General features: G+C 34.3%; 1 protein-coding gene across 2 annotated transcripts in view; it reads right to left on the reverse strand.

Moving 5' to 3' along the window:
- Positions 1-21950, reverse strand: part of LOC111043615 (protein shuttle craft) — a 36265-nt gene that overhangs the window by 4688 nt on the left and 9627 nt on the right. For both annotated transcript variants that reach the window (XM_039424512.1, XM_039424511.1), the window contains exons 2-17: positions 20561-20958; positions 18915-19137; positions 18238-18434; positions 17301-17367; positions 16412-16512; positions 13976-14149; positions 13242-13479; positions 11059-11225; positions 9873-10166; positions 7655-7818; positions 6786-6939; positions 4437-4636; positions 2860-3008; positions 2173-2245; positions 1244-1419; positions 279-477 (exon numbers count right to left, since the gene is read on the reverse strand). In XM_039424512.1, coding sequence (XP_039280446.1) covers positions 279-477; positions 1244-1419; positions 2173-2245; positions 2860-3008; positions 4437-4636; positions 6786-6939; positions 7655-7818; positions 9873-10166; positions 11059-11225; positions 13242-13479; positions 13976-14149; positions 16412-16512; positions 17301-17367; positions 18238-18434; positions 18915-19137; positions 20561-20897 — 2913 coding nt within the window. In that variant the 5' untranslated portion in view covers positions 20898-20958. The remainder of the gene's footprint in view (positions 1-278; positions 478-1243; positions 1420-2172; positions 2246-2859; positions 3009-4436; positions 4637-6785; positions 6940-7654; positions 7819-9872; positions 10167-11058; positions 11226-13241; positions 13480-13975; positions 14150-16411; positions 16513-17300; positions 17368-18237; positions 18435-18914; positions 19138-20560; positions 20959-21950) is intronic.

Genomic DNA, 21950 nt, shown 5'->3' on the forward strand with positions numbered 1-21950 from the left:
CAAAAATTACTGTTTTTCCAAACATTTTCATTGTTGACAGCTGTAAAACATATTAAAACCTGTTCTTCCCACTTACAATAATATTTTGTTTGGTGGCCACGGGCAAACATTGTTTGTCAAACATAATATAATTTGCCCAAACTTTTTCAACAAACATGTTTGTCGAACATTTGTTCAGTGTGGACACTTCTCGTATTTATTTATAAAATAGTATCTTAAATTAAATTTTTATGAAAATACAAGTTTTAATAAAAATATGAAAGATGTAAAATAAATACCTGTTTAGCTAGTTGAACAAGTTCAGTTAATCTATCATGTACATGCTTGCAAAACTTTGGATCCTTCTTTCCCCAAGATCGCATAAAATCAGAGTAGCGTGGTGTCAATTTGGCTGAGAGGTCCGGATTGCGAATTTGTAGGCCAATGCTCAACCTTCGGTTGCGATCAATCACTCGGCATTCCTCAATGCACTCCAACCTGATAAGATATGAGTAAAACATTAAAATTCAACTAATGTTTTGTATTTATAAAATAGAATTATAGTACCCTTTAAAATTGAAAAAATATTAAAAAACAAAATACAAATTGTAACGTAACTACTAGTTTCGGTGATCACACCATCGTCAGGTTATGAAAATGAATGTTTACTAATTGTTTTGTTATTTTAAAATACACATTTATTTTTATAACCTTACGATGGTGCGATCACCGAAACTAGTAGTTACGTTACAATTTGTATTTTGTTTTTTAATATTTTTTTTCAATTTTAAAAGGTACTATAATTCTATTTTATAAATACAAGTAAGTAGCCCTGAATAAATACATTTTAATGTATTGTATTGTAGGTTCCACATTTAACTGGGAAACCTCAAACAGGTTCAACTAATGACAGTAGCTGTCATCAATTTTTCAAATGAATCGTATGAGATCGATACATAATAATTACAGTTACATTACAAATCACATTATATTATAATTACATAAAAGATGCATCATTTTTACTTTTGAAGGAATCTGCAAGATTGAATTCAGCGCATCAAGCAGTTCTATGAAAAACAGTGTTGTTTGACGCTCATTATCATGATGTCCTTTACAAGTGTGACTTCAATAATTGCGGTGAAGCAGTGCATGTATTAAATCCACGCACATAATTTTTAAATTGAATTTCTTCGTTTCTGTATACTACCAAATATGAGTTTTTTTTCATATTTTTTTTCGATTAATTGCCAAGAGTTATACTCACGTTTTTAAACTCATCTTGTGGACCTTCTGCATATCCTGCAGATCGATAGATTTTCCCAATTGGACTTCGGCCATTTTTGATGCGAGTATGGAAGTGGCAATGCGTTGGTACTCTTTATTGTTCTCACAGCATGTTCGTGAAGTGCTTCTATGGCCACAGGCGCAGGTTACTGTAATCTGAAATTAATTTACTTCATTATTTTCAACGATTATCATTATTGAACACCAATGAGTACTTTTTTGTATCAAAATTTAAGCCTAATAAAGGTCTATTTTATCAGAATATGGGTTCATTTCCTTGATGTAATCAGATACAATTATAACAATCTAAAATTATATAAAAAATATACCAAATGTATATTGGGAAAATATTGATATAGGTTGTCTCAAAACACATAAGTGTTCAACTATAACACTACATTAATCAACCAAATACAGTAGCTTGAAAATTTTCCCACTTGGTCTCAAAGAAGGTCTATTCAGAATTAAAGACATTATAGATGGAAATAAATAAGATATTGCATTTTTTCAAATGCTTATTAATGAATAATTATTGTTAAACGAAAATCCTAATTAAATGCTGTAAATCACCCTGACTGCAAATATTGACAACAGTTAGATGGAAAATTCGATGAGAGCTACTATCCAAAAATTATTTGTCGGCCCGGGAGAGGACTTTGATACAAATGTATATATATTCAATCCATTTTGATACAATCCAAGGGCTGACAGATAATTTTTGGATAGTAGTTCTCATCGAATTTCCATCCAACTGCTATCCCTGTTGTCAATATTTGCAGTAGCAGGAGTCTACAGGGTGATTTACAGCATTTAATTAGGATTTTCGTTTAGTAATAGAAATAAGTTATCATATTTTAACAAGTATAGTTGATGATTTATTTTTAGTTGAGTTGAATGAATTGGACTTACCTTGACTTTACACAGAGTATCAGGGCATTCTCCGTCATGACATGGTGCATTACAGGGGTGTCCACAAATGGATCTGAAAAAGAATTGGGATTTGTATACCTTACATTATTGTAATCAAGGATTACATTGGCAATAGCTAATTAATTCTATCTGTGAACAATTGCAATAATTTTTTGCCATTCATAGGCTAATGATCGAAAATTGCAAAATAATATATGGATCATTTTCCAGTAAGACAATAATTTATTATCATGACCATTGATCACAAATAGCAGTAGCGAATAATAGTAACGATAGTCAAACGTGTGAAAGCGAAATTCTATCAAAACTAATATTCATATTCATATACTACTTTGTTCCACAGATTTAAAAAGTGATAGATATTACTACAGAAGCTGATAGAGATCAAAGTTTCCCGTTGTATTTCTTATCACACTACTGTTGTAATTGTGTAATATTAAATAATACCGTAGTATAACGAAAGTACAAAGCTAACAGAATTCAGTTTTTTCTAAGCTTCTTAAAAATATTGGAAACTAGGAAGATCAGGAATACGAATATTGGTTTTCAAATTTATTCGAGAATGGGTTTTTAGCAATACAATAGAAAATTGATTTATTGATAGTAACGATTTGACAAGATTTTTCTTTGGTATTGGACCGATGACATACCGGAAATATCAATTACCTGGGATTTGCACACGGTTGTACACACGACTGGACACATTCTCCTTTGTGACAGCTGGTGATGCACTTATGACGACCGCATGGCAGATCTTTGCCACACGGCAATCCGCATGAGAATTCTTCCACATGGCACGGTACAGCCTTCCTCAACTATAAACATAAGCACAAATGAGACATCAACTGGTATTCTTCAAAATGTTTAGCAGTGATTGTCTTTACATCAGTTAATAGATAGATTGATAGCGCGACGTTGGACTTTTTGAGATTTTAAAAATAATTTCTGTCCATTTAGTCCTACATTAGAATCAGTTCTACTTGTTGGCATTGAAGCCTTCCTATCTGAAATCTCCTTCTGGACTAGGACTGGGATTGGAATTAGACTAGGATAGCGATGAATTAGACATCAAGTAATGTAGAAATATTGAAAAAACATTGAATGATAATAATTATTATCAACCAGTAGCAAGTCAACTAATAATAGATGTAATTTATGATTTATTGATTAATTAAACATACACTGTAACCAACTAGTAGGAAGTCAACCCATAATAATTTAAAATTGTGATTTATTGATTAATTTACCATAAGTAATTGAAAACACTATTTTTACAAGGATAAAAATCAATAATCACAATGATTCTGGCATACGAATGGACAAGAAAAAAATACAATAATATAAAATCATAAAATACAATAGATAATAGATTTCATAAACAAGCAATTTAATTAATATAAATATTAGAATAAATTAAGGAAAATAACAGTGTTTCAAAACTTGATGAATGACTCAATTTCCGTGAGCACAAAAACAATGTTTAGTGTATGAAAACAAACAAGTAAGAAGTAGTTGCGTGCCAAACTTGCATGGCTCGCTACATTGACGTAGCCAAGCTCTAAATACAGTGCAAGTGCCCTTGAGCATCGCCCTACATAATCATTTCTAAATTTGTTGATAGATTTCAATTATTACAGCCTTCATTTTCTGCATGAAAAATGTATTGACACATGGAATGACACACCAACTACTGATGATTCCTGTATTAGAAACAGTTCAAAGACAATGATTAAATAGGAGAATTTACAGGAATTTTAATAACTTGGTTCTTTAGTATGACGTAATAATAATAGCTGTATCTTGATTAATGCATATCGAATTCATTACGCGACACCGTATCAAGTACAGATTACGTGACTGTTATCTCAAACCTCAGATATTGTTTTATCAATAATTCAGATTGATACTAAAATGCTCGCTTTCACAAAGCTCGGTCAAGGCATTTGAACAAGGTCAAATCAGGACATATAGTAAGTTGGAGTATATTATTTCTTTGGCAATAGTTACTAACAATAATTCCAGAGCACACTTGTAAAGCGTACCCGGCTTGACCACGTTCAAGTGTCTTCACCGAGCTTGATAAAACCAGGCATTGAAAATTATCGATAAAATAGATTACAATCTATTAGGGAGGACCGTACCTTACAAAAACTGTATAGGATATAGTCCACTTGATGCGGATAGAATTTCTGAAAGAGAAAATCGCAAGAAGTTGATATTTCTAGATGGTTTTAGCCACTCACCTCATGCTTGCCGTAGCAGTGCTTTGATGTGAGGACAATGCAGGGAGGACACTGAGGGTCAGCGTGGCAGTTGTGCAGCACAGAATGGTCGCACGCGTGCTGTCGGCTGCACGGCTCGTCGCACACGGGGCGGCGTGCGCCGCACGGCACCGGCGGGTACCGCACGCTCTTGCCACACTCGCAGAACAGCTCTTCGAAGCCTAAATTATGTACATTAACACATATTAATAAAACAAAGGAGCATTTCCTTAGCGACGACTCGAGCCGCGTTGTTAGAACTGCCACGGCAAGACCACATAACCTATAAATTCATTAGATTCGATGACTCATTGGATTTTTATGTTGTAAAAACGTTATGTATGTATGTATGCATATGCATATCATAGGCCAAAAAAAAAATTAGAAACAAACAAAGAGTGAATAAATTTTTGGCCTGTGTAGCCGGGAGACATTGCTGTGTCCGGCCTGCAAAATCTGAGCTTCAAATTGAAATTTCAAAATCCACTCATCACCCAATGCACAATAAGAGCTTTGAGGTTGGAATATATTATTAATTTTTGTGATACTCATTCTAAAATTTCTTCATCAAAAATTCACTTTGAAAAAAAAACGTTTGTTCTCGAACCTTTAGAATTAGTCGACAAACAAATTTAAGACATAAAACTTGTCCAAAAAAGAGATACATATCAAATTTTGATATAAAACTGGGACTTGAAAAATGTCCAACTCTGTTGCGAAATTTCCAACGTTGACAGAAGGTGGATTAGAAGTGTTGGCTACTATATTGCTTTTATGATTCTTATCTGTGAATAATCGAATCTAATGAATTTATAGATTACGTGGCGGCGGCTCTTGTCGTCGCTAACGAATTGCACCTCAAGTGGAGTTAATTTTTAAAGTAAAAGTGCAATAATAATAAAAGTAGCACATATATAAACTTGGAATACTTCGGAAATTCAAGTCTTCGGCATTCTTCACAATATTTGGAGCTCCGTTGACATCCTTGCGTATTCGGACCCGCCCCTGTCTGTCAACCCACGCGTATTTGATTCGCCCGTTCTTCATGAGCTGCCCGGCTAAACCCAGTAGTGCAGCAGTAAGACTTTTAGTGAGACAGTTCTTCCTTGCAGCAGTAAGACTTTGGTTGATATGAATCGGACCCTGGCCAACTGGACCGTTTATCTGTTACCTCTTGATGACCCCAAACTTCCTCGTCTGCTCCATCAATTGGTCGGACAAATCTGATGATTATAGCTGGTGGCGGTGGAGGTGACAACATTGGGCCATATGAATAAAGTTGAGCATTTGCTTATACTTCTAAAATATGGAGCATTTGCTTCATTTTCTATGAATAAACGTGAGCAAAACCTTTTGCTCATCCTCATCAAAAAAATAGTTTGAGCATTTGCTCAAAAGTAAAAGCTTTTGCTCAAAATTGTATGAATAAACTAGAGCATTTGCTCAATTTTTGAAGCAAATGCTTCAAAAAAGGCGAGTCTAGTCTAGAGCAGCTTATCACCTTTTGCTCATAGTAAAATGGCTCAACTAAGTCATATGAGGAAGAGGAAACTATACCAGATACGATCACAACCAATAGTTGAGAACTATAAAACTCTTATTAGATTCAACCATGATATATATATATATATATATCACCATTATCCCTACAAAAGAATAAATACAAAAGATAGTCATCACAAAATAGGAGATAGGCATTTAAGAAGATGAGAGTGTGGACGATTATAAGAAGGCTATTGATATTATAAGAATATGCTGAAGATTATTATAGAGATGACATTTTTTCACGCTATTATTTCAAAATTCTAAACTCAACTAACCTAAAACTCTATTCATAAATAGAAAACAGAGCAGACGACGCAAACACAAGCGGTGCACCCTATTTGCATATTTAGCGCTTCCGTGAGCTATAAAAACAAACTAAGGCTACAAAAGCTGATAAAAACGTGAGCATTTGCTCCAAAGTTCAGGAGCATAAGATAAGAGTATAAGGTAAAGCTTATTCATATAAAAATGAGCAAATGCTTTTGCTTCTACCTTTTGCTCATGAGCAAAACCTTATGCTCCATGCTCTTGCTCATGAGCGTTTGCTCTGGTTTTATTCATATGGGCCAATGTTTCTCCGTGATTTCCAATAGGCCTCCTTTTGTCCACCTCCAATCTATGGCAGGCGTCCACCATATCTGGAGATATGTTGAAACCCACCGCCCGTCCCACCTCAGTTACAGTCTGAAGCAAATTCTCCTCCGTTTTCGGAGAAATACCTTGAATTTCGAGTTTTGATAGAATTACGGTTACTAGCGCGTAATTACAATTACATAAACAACTTACTAGCGCGCCAGCAAGGCTGGCAGTAGCCTTTATGACAGAGCTCTTCACACCGGTGTTGACCGCAGGTGAGGAGATGGTTGCAGGGCATGGGGCAGACGTGGTCCACTTCGATGCAGCACATCTGGTTGCACTTGTGCTTGCCACATTTGCGTTTCTGTTCACACAACATCAACATACAAGTAGATTATAACAGAATTAATACATCTGATAGTCTAATGTAAAATTAGAGAAACATGTCGGAGGTATAATCTAGAATCATACACATTGTTTACAAAACAGTTACAAACAATGAAACTGAAGATATTGAAGACCTCTAGGTAGAAACTAATCAGGTAGAAGAGAAAACTGGAGAACAATAGTGCTTTATGAAGAATGAGTTACAAATGTAGGTGGACAGTGATTTAATTCAATAAATTCATGTATGGTAGTGATTCAATATTAATTGGTTTCATATAAGTTTCAGTATTTATTACGGATTTTCAACAAAAACTCAATACTTGTTTTGATCAACAAAGTTTTGAATAGCATGCCTTTGTGTAATTTACAATTTAATATTTCTATCAGTATCTATAAGGCTTTGTTAATAACAAGTAAAATAATGTTTTCAAAAAAATGTACTTATCTTTATTCCTTTTCTTGGCAGATATATCCTTCTGCCTCGCCGTATGTCACTTTCTATACACAATCAAGTTCATGAACAAAATTTACACGTTCAATTTCAACTCCTGATTTTTAATTTTATAAGGTTCAAAATTAATACAAATTATTTCTAAACACCAAATCACATAAAAACTATAGAATTTCGTTGATAATTTTGAAGTAGTGTCAAATGAGAAAAATTCTGTGAGTTATTTTAAAATGGATAATACCTTAGTGCACTTTCGTTGGCACAGAGCTTCATCGGCTTTAGTGGTTAGGATTTGGCATGGAGTTTCCTTGTCCATATGGCCACATCTGCACCGCACCAATGTTGACAGCTCACAAGGCGGACACGGCCCTTCATGACACAACGATTTACAAGTGTGAGGCGAGCCTGAAACACAACCAACAACTCTAATATCACAATTTTAATCTCAAACAGAAAATAAATCACAAACATAAATTCAAAAATTACAAAAACAATAAAAACGGGATGAATAACAGAAATTAGTCGTGTCGTCATGTCTAAAATGAAATAATAAATAAGGGAGCTAGTCATAAAATTCTTCGCAATTTATGAAGAAAAGAAGAATCACAAAATAAATGAGTTTTAATGAAATACAACTATTTCATTATAAATTGAAATAGTTAATAATACAAATTAACTATTTAATTTGTAAATTAAATAGTTGAAAAAACTATAAATTTAAATTAAAAATAAAAATTGAAAACAACAAATTACATATTTGTAAATGATAATTTATAATATTATTTATTGTTTTTTATTATTCATGTGTGGTAGTGATTCAATATTAATTAGTTTCATATAAGTTTCAGTATTAATTATGGGTTTTCAACAAAAAAAAACAGTATCTAGGTTTTGTTAATAATAAGTGAAATAATGTTTTAAAGAAACTTTATTTATTCTTATGGCTTTTCTTGGAAGAATTAAACAATCTAATTTATAATTGCGCTGTGAGTGAACCTAATTTTTATAGTATTGTATTTGGGCAGATCTCTGCCTTGTTCTATATCCTATTTTGAAGTAACTCTTAATGGTTCTTTACCTACATGACAAAAATAAAGTATGGATGCTTCGAATTGCAATTGTTTCAGATGGAGAGTAACGCCCTAGAGGATATACATAAAAGCCAAGACATTTTTTAAAATTAAGGTCAAGGTAAAAATAATATTAAGTTAAGTATCAACAAGTCTAGTATGTTACATCATGTTAACAACACAACAACACAAACGGTCATAACATGAACGAGATTTCAAAGAATCATCAATATTGTATAGTGAGGTTCACGTTATAATGGCAGTGTTTGATTAGCAATGCTATTGCTATCCTTGTCTATCATTCAACAATGCTGATACCACTATCTCTTTCTCGCTTTGCTCTGTTGCCAGATCGTCTTTTAACAATATAGAACTAATAATTAATTAACAACATATTTCATCTAAGGCATTAAAATTCATTATACAATTATTGAAAAATATAATTTTTTTTCAAAATAAAATATAATTGATTATATTAAACGAGAATGAACAGTTAATATTACATCAATAAACCTGTATTAGCTATCGTCTATAGATGGCATTGACAAGACTATTGCTATCTTCCTCCACTGCCATTTTAACATGGGCCTGACTTTAGAATAAAACATTTATTGTATAAAAAGAATTTCAAATCATTAATTCTTCAAGAAGAAAATGAATGCTTCTCCGATTGCCGGTAAAGCTCTTGTTTGCAGTGAAACAATGTTTAATTTAACATAAATTGATGTAGATTTATTTATAACTAGCAGGTAACTCGTGCTCCGCAAGGGTCTAATTAAAAACTTGACAAACTGAATACTTGACGTAGGGAAATCTTGAAGAATTGAAAATAAGCCTATAACCATCCTCGGTAAATTAAGGATCTATTTGCAAAAGTTCAAGTTAATCAGTTCAGAAGTTCAAACATGATGATGTTTCATTCGTGAATTTCCTATCCCCTACATGTATTGAACGATTCTTTCCCCCCCTTAGGAATATTGGTCTCCAATATCCAGATTTCCTTGATAAGATAGTAGACAATTGCTCTTGTTTTCATGTAAACAAACTTTTAGCACAATTATTTTTTAATTATTAAATCTCACTTCTGACACCAATGTTGTAAATGTGCTTTTATAATTAACACTTTATTAATTAAAAGTTTACATTGAACAAGATTAACAATAAAAATACAACATCATCTTTTAACATCTCTCATAAAACTCTAACTAGTTATTTACTTGTAAACGTTCGTTGCTAAAACAGTCACCTTGGCAACCGTGCTCACATGATAAATCCACGTAGGGCTAGCCTACATCACTATAATAGATTTCAATTGCACAATTATTTATGCAAAATAATAGTGGAAATAAAGTGTTTTTCACTTAAATGAGAGGATTGAAAATCGCTTACTTGGCTGACCGCACTTGAGTTGTTTTGCACATACTTGAGAGCATGTAGGCAAGGGATCCAAACAAGACGTACGCTCAACATTATCGCCCAGTTTCATTTTGCCACAAGGACAATGCGATATGTTGGCTGGATCCAAGGGGCAAGCGCCGCAAGAGCCAGGGTGACACAGCTGACCGCACGCATGCTCATTGCAGTCCAACTTGCGCTGGCAAACACCACCGCACTCGTAGTTCAACACATTGTTGCTTTTCACATCACAAGGCACTTCTCTTTTCTCAGCTCCACAGTAACAAACTGTAAAATACAATACAACACTCTTTAGATACCTATTTTATAAATTCACAGAAGATAATTTAATTTATTTTACAGAGTAGGTTATATGACAATACAATATTGTCATATACAATATAGGTTATATACAATTTTGTATTATGCATTGAACAGGAAAGAATAACCAAACTGTATCAAACAGGAGTGTCGAAGAATCAGCTCAAAAAACTGAACACTTCACAATAATTAATATTAAACACAAAATACTAAGGGATCGTAGAAACAGCTAACTTGAATAAACTTGATGGAAAAAGTTCATTGTGCATCAATAATTTAATACTCCAGTCCGAGTGACACATCATCAACAATTTTATTTACAATTGGATTTCGTATTTTAGATCTGAGTGAGCCTAAGGGCCAGACCATATTGAGCGTCATTTCAGGCGTTTTTGGACGGCGTTTCAGAGTCGACAGGGCAGGAATCTGATTGGCTGATTGGATTGGCGCCTGTAAAACGCTTGATATGGTCTGGCCCTAATTATTATAGGCCTGGACGACTGTTAGTCAAGTCAGGCCTAACTAACTGTCAGATTCTCCTATTCCAAGTATTTTTTTTCTTATAAAATTAATATGAATACACAACTCATTGCATCTGTAGTGGTGTGGTGTAGCTCTACAGTAATGTTTAATTTTTACTAGTATTCAATTCTATTTTTAATGTTCTTACTTTTTTGTACTCTTACTGTGTGTAATGAATCATTGTAATTATTTTGATGTGGAAGAATTTTTTTTGAGAAATCTTGTTTTCTTCCATGTTTTTATGAATGAATGAATCATATAAAATTGTAATATTATATTTATTAATGGAGCGATCATTAAATAACCAAGCTGAGACATAAGTTGGTGTATTTATTACCTTGAGATACAACCACTTTGCAAGGATCACATTCTCCTAGATGGCAGATTTTTGTACAAAAATGAACATTACACGACAACGCCTTGGCACACTCTGCTCCACATGAGAGTGTCTTCGTATTTTGTCCACACCGGACTAATTGGCTGGTTTTACCACAGCCACACTTTCTGTGAAAGTAATAAAACAAGCAGAGTTATACAAACTGCACTAATATAGACATGTATTTGATATTATCAATATAGATGATGTGATTGAAAATAAAAAACAGAATTTATTGACTGTTCATTAGAACTCAACTGGTTTCGAGAAGCAAAATACAATAATAGTCGTATTGCACTATTACAGTTCTCTAAAGCACATCCTTTACACCAGAGATGGTGACGTCGCAATCTCTTGAAGTTACTAATGAGAAAGCGCACCACAAGACATAACAGTGGTAAGTTGACAAAATTAGATCTGCATCTTCAGACAGAATTCAATTCAAAAAGTACATTTTATTTTGTAGTTATAATATTCTTGCAAGTAATTTCAAACTTCCGATTTGTGGTCAAAATAGCTACTTTCAGGCGCACATTTTTAAAACTGCACGCTGCAACAGTTGACATTTGACACAGCTAGGACAAAGCTGCTCAACAAGTACAAATGATTTCATTACTGAAATTATTCAAATTTATATCAAAAGACTTTCTTTATAAGGATAAGAAATGAGAAACCGGCAATAAGAAATTCAATACAAAATGGCTGAAAATTACAAAAAACAAAACATTTTTTCACAGTTTCTTCGAAAACGGCTTCAACTATTTTTTCAAATTCATACCCTAGATAAATATTTAGATTTATGGACCCTATCAACTGGCATGAGTCTCATTTTAGCAAAAATTGCAGGAGCTGCGCAACATTCTCGAGAAAAATGGATTCAGTTGAATTTCTATCACGATTTTCTCAAAAAATGGCTCGACCGTTGTCTTCAAATTCATATCCTGGATAGTCGTTCATAAGCTGTATCAACTGGCATGAGTCTCCTTTCCAGGAAACTAGCTGGGAATCCTTGAAAAAATTAAATTTGTATCTTCATTCTCATGCATGGCAGAAAAAGTCGTTTATTCCAAAGAAAACTTGGTCGAGATAATAGATGCAGAGAAAACTTGGTCGAGCTGTAGAACAGCTGTTTTGTAGACGTTTTTAAAATCATCAAATTTCACATCTTCAGTTCCCGATCTCAGGAAGAATACTAGCCAACCACCCAAAAAGACAGAGTTAAATTCCGGAATGGCATTTCGGGTGACTTATTTGAAAACTTACAACGATGTCCAAACTTTCAACAACAGAGGGTGAAAAAAGTCTATTCCGGACCGAGTGACTTTTTGAAAACTTACTATTTCCAAACTTTCAACAATGTTTAAACTCCCTACAATTAGTAATAAGCTTTTATGAAATATGATCAATGAAAAATTAATAACTAGACTTTACAACAAGAGTAATAAAAAGCCTCCCCCCTGCTATAAGTAGGCTTGTCGGCTTCAAGCAAGAGGCTCGATTTATGCAACATTACAGCCGTCACGGCTAGAGCATATAACCTATAAATTCATCAGATTCGATGACTCGTTGAATGTTGTATGAGCGTTATGGCGATAAATGAATTAAAAATGTAAGTTACTATGTTGCTTTTACGATTCATATCATCTAATGAATTATCGAATCTGGTGAATTTATAGGCTATGTACTCTATCCGTGATGGCTGTAACGTTACATATCGCACTTCCTGCTTATAGCCGACAAGCCTGCTTATATCCTATCAGCTGATTTCAAACGTTTTCGACACTGTGGATAATCTTGCATTGTGATTGGTAGATTACCGATTGCTTAATGTTCGAAACCATGGCATAATACGAAGATTGAAGTATTCTTTAGAAAATCCATTGCGAAAAGGTTGGATTGATTGTAATCTTGTAATGTTCAAATTATAGCATGTTTGTAGATAAAATAACAAATACAACAAAGGTTCCGATACAAAGCAAGAGAACATACTTTACTAGTGAGAAATATTTTATCTTGGAAAGGAAAGTAGTGTGAGTGTGCCACACCAGATTTTATTTTATTAATCCATAACCATGTTTCGACTCGAGTGCCATTTTCAATAGTACTGGATGATTTTTATTTAATTTTCATAATGATAGTAGTACCTGTCAACCATGGCAACACAGGGCGGACAAGGACCCGGATGGCAGAGCAGGGTGCAGCGGTGCAGGCACTCGAAGAACTCGCTAGTGTTCGGTTTGGGTTTGTTGCAGACCTCGCCACAAGAGTGCGCTGTATCGTTGCGGTTCCACTCGGGCTCAGTGATCTGGCCGCAGAAGCACAAGTAGATCTGCGGCACTTTGTCCGTCACGTTCTGACAGGCAGGACAACGCCATCCGTTCTCTGAAACGCCATTAGCACGATGGTAGCAATGCAACAATATACTATAGTTGATAAAATAAATAAATTGGTTTGGCTTTGGTGGAGAGTCCCTTGCGGGAAGGTTCCGCCTCGCCTGAATATAAAATTCAAGCCGTCAAAGGGCCTTAGGACTGTCATACTTCAGCCGAGACCGTCAGTTTAACGATAACATGGGAGTGGCATGATTCAAAAATTTCAGTGTTGAGCGGATTTGAACTGGGGATCTCTAGGCTGCTATGCAAGCACTCTATCCACAAGATCACGGATCACTCCGCCATAGTAAGTAATTCACCAATGAAACTGAATGAAACTGTACAATACTTCAGTACCAAAACATGAGTTCTACTATCTAAAATCCAAATGTTGGAAAATTAACTGCAAAGAAAAGATTCTAGGGTTTTCGACACTGAATCTTTTTCTCGTTCTCGAGAGGACTCACAAACAAGTAAGAGTAAGTAAGTTGAGGATAAAATAATACCTGCACGTGATGATTGAGCCCACTTGATGATGCAACGCAGATGCAGAACGTGATAACAATTGGCGCAGTTCCAAACGGGTTCATGCTGTCTCACTCTGTCGTAGCAGACAAGACATTCTAGTATGCCCCTGTTCAGCTGTTCAATAAGCCTATCTCTTTGAGACACTTTGTGATCTGTAACCATTTATAATTTAAAATAGATTATTTTTTGATTTCAGGATACACTGTGAAATTAATACCTCCATCAAAAAATTATTTATTTATTCACAATCGTAACATGATACATCAAATATGAGTAACACTCAAATGACTGGTGACACGTAAGAACAATAATAATGATAAGTTAGTAATTCCTATAACTAGTTGTATGCTGAAACATTGATGATTAAACACATAAGCGATGAAGTAGATCACGAGTGAAAAATGCTTTTTCTCCCGCAGGGAAATTGTTGCTCTCGGCTTCGCCTTGGGCATCAAACGTTCCCCCCCTCAGGGAGAAAAAGCTGTATTTTTCACTCTAGATATACAAATAACTATTACGAGGGTAGGCTGATAACTAATGCACACATGCTTGTAGAGCACAAACTAAATAAACTTCAGAAGCGCGTCTGGTGGCATGTGGAAGTACTATTTCTCCTCTACACGGCTGCACTGTTTGAAGGCGTTGTGTTCATCCAGTTTGGTTTTGTTAGTGAAAGTATGGCATCGTGTTCTGGTGTTATGTCAACGCGAATTAAACAACGCGCTGTTATCGAATTTTTAACTGCTGAGAAAGTGAATCCTAGGGAGATTCATCGTCGTTTAAAGGCTGTTTATTGTGACGATACTGTTGATAGGTCTACCATATAGGCAGAGCGCTGAATATCGTCATCCACATTCTCCTGTTGTGGAAAAGTTCAAAACACAACCGTCCGCAAAAAAAATCTTTTGACTGTGTTTTGGGATGCTCGCAGAGTTTATGTGACTGATTATCTGGAAAGAGGGGCAACGGTAAATTCTGCTCAGTATATAAAGACTCTGAAACACCTCCGACGTCGAGTTTGTCGTGTTAGAGGCAGCCTGGCGCCAATAATCTTGCAACATGACAACGCTCGGCCACACACTTCGCGTGCAACTGAAGAGGCTCTGAGAAACCTGAAGTTTGAACCGATTCCCCACCCTCCGTATTCTCCCGACCTTGCGCCTTGTGATTTTTATTTTTTCCTCTACTCAAGAGAGACCTGAAGGGAAATCATTACAGCTCGGACAGTGAAGTGAAGGCAGCTGTCGCGTCGTGGGTTCAAGAAAAGTCGGAAGAATTTTTCAGTGACGGAATAAAAAAACTTGTAACACGTTGGGAGAAATGTGTAATGCTTAACGGTGACTATGTAGAAAAATAAATATATGATTTTGAAGTTAAAAAGGTTTGTACTTTAATTTATTTTTTACCGAATCTTGCTATTTGCTTTTGTTTGCCTTCTACAAGCATATGTGCATTACTTATCAGCCTACCCTCGTAGTATTATGTTCAAGGGAGTAAAGTAAGTACTTTAGACAGTAGGTGGAGGAAATAGTTATCTGTAGATCCAGAGTGAAAAATGCAGCTTTTTCTTCCTGAGGGGAAAGTTTGATGCCCTAAGCGAAGCCGAAGCATTTTTCACTCGTGATGTACACAAAATTTTTCCTCCACATACATTTTATAAAAACTGCAAATAAAATATTTTTCAAAACTTACGTGACAGGTGAAAATGTTTTACAACATAACCTAAAAATTGAGAACTCTGAGCTCAGCTGGCTGCCAGCCGGGTACTGCCGATAACGATATCTATCGGCAAACGTTATAACAATGATTAGCTTCAGAAAATGAAGGCTGACGCGCCAGATTTGATTAGATGATGAGAAATATTAGTCGGTTGGTATTTTGAATAACATATAATATTTGAATGATATGTATAAATGTTTTTAGTCTACTAATATTAATTAAGTATGTAATACATATAGCATAAAAACCTATTTCATAGGTTGATCAAATTTCTGGTTGAGATCTAGAATACAGTTGGCTACAATGATAACTCGGCTTCTCATCTAAGCTTCGACCTTCCACCCTATTCCCATTGTAAGCTTTTAAAATAGAGATGCTTCCCATGTTATTTAAATAAAGTTATTTTTACTCCTTGGGAGTTTTCGTTTTTTTTTTTTATACTCAAGGGCATTTTTAGAAAAAAAACTTTGCTCCAGGGAGTAAAGTAAGTTACTTTAGGCAGTAGGTGGAGAAAAATACATTTTTACAGACAAAAAAAGATTAGTGAAATAGTACATTCGTCAATGATTGATCTAGTAGGTATGAAGAATGATTCCGTAATTAACAAGTACAATATTTCTGATAGCAAGTAGTTTCTAGCTCATGGTGCAAATAATTAAACAAAATAAAGTGTTTTTGTTTCCAATTCCACAAACCTTCATTTGTTGAGTTCGACCCATGGTCCTTTTTGAAACTAGCTCCTCTATAACTATCATGTCCAGAAGACTTCATATCCCTATTGAAATACTGATCACTCCTGAAATAAAGTAAATAAGCACAAAATCAATATTTATTTTCAAAAGTTCTTTGCTCAGCCAAAAGCACATAATTTTCACAGATTTGGAAGTGTGAGTTATATTACTATAACTCCCTATGTATTAACACGAGTTCAATTTTCTTTTAATTATTATAAATAAGCTGCGTTACGTGGCTAAGACTTCATTTTTTACGAATACCCAATTGAGCACTACCACATTATGAGGAGGGAAATTTGAGGAAATAAAATAAATACATTTATTATTTCATCCAGTCGAGAAACCTAACTGGCTCATGTTAAGAGTTTTTAAGTCGCACCTGATCAATTTTAATTAAAAAGCCTTTTGGTGTCTTAAAATTGACACCAAAAGACTTTTTTGGCAGCCGGGACCGACAGTTAACGTGTCCATCCGGAACACGAAAGAGGCCCAAGAAATATATCTGGCTTGGCCGGATAATTTGATGAAAAAAAAATAAAGACCAAAGAATGCTCTGTTTACGTTAGGTAAAGGTTTTATAGAAGTACCGCTTTCTTCTAATAATTAGTAGCCAATATTTTTCAATTGGTTAATTAAGATGGTATGCTATTTCACGTTGTCCAAGAAGTTTGGATATTGAACAATTGAAAAACACAATAGTTTTTTTCTTCAACAGCAGGTTCAAACTTCCCTCATTTCAATAAGAATGGAAATATACTCTATATAATATTGCATTTTTGACGCTTTGATTTTAGACTGGTACTAATTTATTGAAACTACGATTTCTTTATGTGAATACATCACTTCTTACCCTTTATGTGAATTTTGTTTCTTACGCATCTGTGACTTCGAGGAATTTCCTCCATTTGCAAAAGAATCTGTAAAAAAGAGTAACTACTATAAAAATTATAATATTTGATATGGTACGTAACTCCATATATTGTAAGTTACTCCATAGTAACTAGTTATAGTAAGTAACTAACATAGTTATAGTAAGTTACTCCATATATTATCAGATGAAATTCTTCACCGAATCATAGAGAATGACTATTATTAGTGATAAGCAACATTTTACACAATTAAATGAAGTGAGCCAAGTAAAGAGCATCCCATGAAGAACATAACATGTTCTGCGGTAAATTGTGGAACATGATATCAGACAAGAATGACCACCACGACTTTGGTGTCACATTTTCCTTTATCCAAAAAAAAAAATTGTGACTCCCTGGACTGACAGTGGCACTGTTTCACAGCAGCTTGATCGACCGGCCAAACCGAGTGCGTCTTGGAGGTTTAATATCCAAAAGCGAATCTGTTGTTTCATTTTCAATGAGTCTCTCAACTGTTAACTGATTAAGTGAAATTTTTCGACCGAAAATTCTACAAAATTTTCGATTTGGCAAAACATTTCCCGTACTTATAATGCGATTTCAGAATCAAAATGCCTAACCCCTTCGTGTAACGATCCATGTTGACTAACCACCGATCGAACTGCTGATAAAACAGAAAGGAACAATGCTACCAACCTAACATACCAACAATGGCTTGGCAATGTGGCGTTCTTTATGAGACACCCAATATTTTATGTTTAGATGCATATGAGATATGCAATTCCCAATTTTTTCAAGAATACCCTGCAGAATCGATAAATCCAGAATAGATTGCAATATTGAATAGAACTCTGATAGAAAAAGGCTAAATAGGAAGATACAATTCTGAATAAAAAGATGATTGGACAAAATGAATACCTGGATGAACTGGTTCAGTATAATTGCCACTAGATCGTGCCGAATTAGAGGCAAGAATAGCTGCAGCTTCTGCCAAGAGTTTTCTCCGACCCTCACTTTTCATTTCCTCCATCAGAGAATCATTACTGTGAGATGACTGGTTGGAACCAGACCCTCTATCAAATGAACGACCTGAGCCAGCATGTTGGTAGCTGTTTCTGAAGAAGAGGAAAAAAAATTTGATCATCAATGAGACAAATAAATAGACTCAATAATAGATTAAATAGAGCTAAATTTCTATTTCAAAGTAATATTTTTTTAGCATATTTTCCATGTGTGTAACTGAATAGATGAATTGCTTCAAATGTAACATGTTAACCATACAATGGTTTTTACGAATTATAAATTATTGATATATGTACATGAAATTCAATTCAAATTTTTTCAATTTAAATTTTCAACTATATCCCATCGATCCCACAAGTGTGGGTAATGGATGAAACAGAAGGTATTAATGAAATAAATATATACACATATGATTCTCAATTCAAAATAAAATTCATTTGATAGTGAATAAGTTTCACACTATATTATATTCATAACCATTTCCTATAGTAACTCTTTCTTTAAAAATGTTTCAACAAGGTAAGGTATTTTCGAATCATGAATAAAAATCAGTCGAAGAATATTTCTCTTACCTATTTTTATCTCTAGGTTTTCCGTTCCTTTGAGACCCCTTTGAATGGTAAGATGATGAGCCGTCGTAACGACTGTTATAAGATCGTTGATTGGAAGTGTGTTGCTGTTGTTGAAAGAAGGTTGTGCTCTGACCTAACGTAGAGGATGGATTAGTTGGAAAGTTTGATGATGACTGTCTAGGTTCATCCAGTTCTAGTAAAGAATTTGCGTTGCTATTTACTTCTGTAACAGAAAGCAAATTCGACGAGAAACTATTAATAATTTGAGATGTTTTCACATATTTTGTTATATTATATTCTTCAAAGTAGGAGAAAATTATTATTAACTAGCAGGTAACATGTGCTCCGAAAGGGTCCATTTTAAAACTTGACAAACTGAAAACTTTACTTTATGAAATCTTAAAAGAATTGAAAATAGGCCTATAACCATCATCGATTAATTAAGAATCTATATGCAAAATTTAAAGTTAATCAGTCCAGTAGTTTTTCTATTCAATTCATTAAAACACACAAAACAAGACAAAAAAATGACAAAGAATTACAAAACAAATAAAATACAATAAAATATTAGAAATGTAAAAAAAACCATGGGCTTTATGATTGGGTGTATTTGAGAAGAGAAAAAAAAGAGAGGAAGATACCTAGCCAACTCTGGTTTTCATGTAATAGGCAGGCAAAGAAGAGAAAAGAGAAGTGATGAGGAAAAAAGGGAAGGGAGAAATGGGGGGAAGGAAGAAAAGCAGAGGAATAGGTACGCAAAATAAAGGTAAGCGAGTCCACTGAAAAATGAAAAAAAAACTAATGAAAAAACTAAAAAAAATTTCTGCTGGAGCAGAAATCTTGAGTCTTATATATCTAAATGGAAGAATAAATTACTGTATGTCAGTTTTTTATATCCAGTTTAATTTTTCCGCTGATCTTATTGTACATGAGAAAGTGATTTGGAATAAGGTTTATCATTTTAGTACCTATGTAAATTAACTGTCTCCTTATACATTCAATATTAGTGTTATAGGTTACATATTTGTTAGCAGTGGCCCTTAGACTATAATAATTAAGTGTTGATTATTACAATTAAGTTCAGACGTGATGATGCGTCAAACATAATTTTCCTATCCCGTACATGTATAAGTCAGTTCCTTTATTATAGAATAGATCATTTTTTTTTAATTTTAATAAAATATAATAATACGTCCCATTGTCAATTTATTTATTCTCAATTTGTAATAAATTTTGGATAAAAGATTTGAATTAGTTTTGCTATGCAAACTTTAGCAATGAACTCGCCATCAATGTAATAATTATCTTCACTTCATCCTGTGGCTTGCAAACATTCTATTCTTCATATACATTACATGAAAAAAAATTACAGCATATTTATATTATGAATACACATAGACCTACATACATACATATAAGTAGCCTACAACATATATAGCCTTATTAGCCTATAGCCTTATAGCCTATATTAGCCTTGCAAACATTCAATTCATCATATATATTACATGAAAAAAGAATTACAGCATATTTATATTATGAATACACATAAACCTACATACATACATATAAGTAGCCTACAACATAATTATTAGCCTAATATTAATATCGACTGGAAAAATTAAATCAATTAAATTAACCTTACTTACCCAATGATTGAACAGGGTTTTGAACGTAATAGTAAGAGTACTGTCCAGATGGTACAAACTCGCCAGCTGTGGCTACCAAATTTGAGTTAGCTGCTCTTTCCAAGATATCCTTGTCCAGGAGCCCATTACAGTACTGAATCAAGTCAGCATTATGTTCATTTCCAATAGAACCATTCATTCTCTGTTGTTCATCATGTGTCACCTGGCTGTTTGAAAGGTGTTGATTATACTGCCAACTCGCCTCTGTTGACATTGAGGCGTTGGGCTGATCCTGCTGTGTTCTATAATAGCTACCATTTTGATTCCCAGGGTTATAAGACCTGGTCCAATTCGACATTGGAAGCAGAAAGCTTAAGCCGGTTACGGGCTTAAGCGGACAGATCTAACCTCTATTCTTTCTGAAACAATAGAAAAAGGTATTTTTCACAAAAAGAATATTAGTTTCAAAACACCTCTATTTTAAAGTAAATAATTTCAGTAAACTATAACTTGAGAAACTAGAGTAAGATTTTTTATGTTGTAAGTTGAGTAAAGTAGTGGGTTGGGGGAGCTTTGAGTTAAACATTGGACTCAAAAATTTGTTGAAAACCAGAATACACCCACATTATCCCTACTTGTCGTAGAACGCCATTAAAACTGACCAACTTTCCAAAGTCCCCTTCTTCTCCTTCTTGATGTGCTTTGGAACTTTTCATTTCTAGAATGGCAATTTTTCCATTGACTTAGCTGTGTGCCTGTGTGCCGTTCTTTTTCTATCTGTCGGCCTTCCTTGGCCATATTCTTACTTCTTCTTAGGCGAACCCAATGTGTGATGTGGACCGTGCTGATGGGTAGATGGCCTTTTATATGGTGTCTCTAACGGTGTATGCAGGATACCAGGGGCCCTCCTGTAGCATTCAGACAGAATGCTTGCCTAGACTACAGAACTATATTACCCACAGTATGGCCATTGACTGTCACGCTTCTGATTGGTTAGCTCGGTCACATGGTACAAATCCGCTATTAAAATTCCAAACAAACTTTCAAGTCTCATCTTATAGCATTAGACATTTTTGGAACTTATCACTTATTTTACCGATTGGAAACATATTATGAACATAAGATATATTTGATATATCATTTTCGAAGAGGAATTGATTATACTTTAATACATACAAAAAATATAACTTTAAAAAACACTAATAAAGCTTAAAACATCAATTTTCCTTCCCTCGGACTCCTCGCGGACCACTTCTAGAGCTTTCGCGGACAACTTATTGGGAACCAGTGATCTATATAAATATGTAGAAAGATAAATTTCAATTTTGTGTACTTCCTCATCCCATTTATTGGATCGAACTTCAAATAATCCAATTACAAAATATTTTTTGTGGCTCAATTGAATATAACG

Source organism: Nilaparvata lugens, chromosome 3 (genome assembly GCF_014356525.2).
Source record: "Nilaparvata lugens isolate BPH chromosome 3, ASM1435652v1, whole genome shotgun sequence".
Classification (NCBI taxonomy): domain Eukaryota; kingdom Metazoa; phylum Arthropoda; class Insecta; order Hemiptera; family Delphacidae; genus Nilaparvata; species Nilaparvata lugens.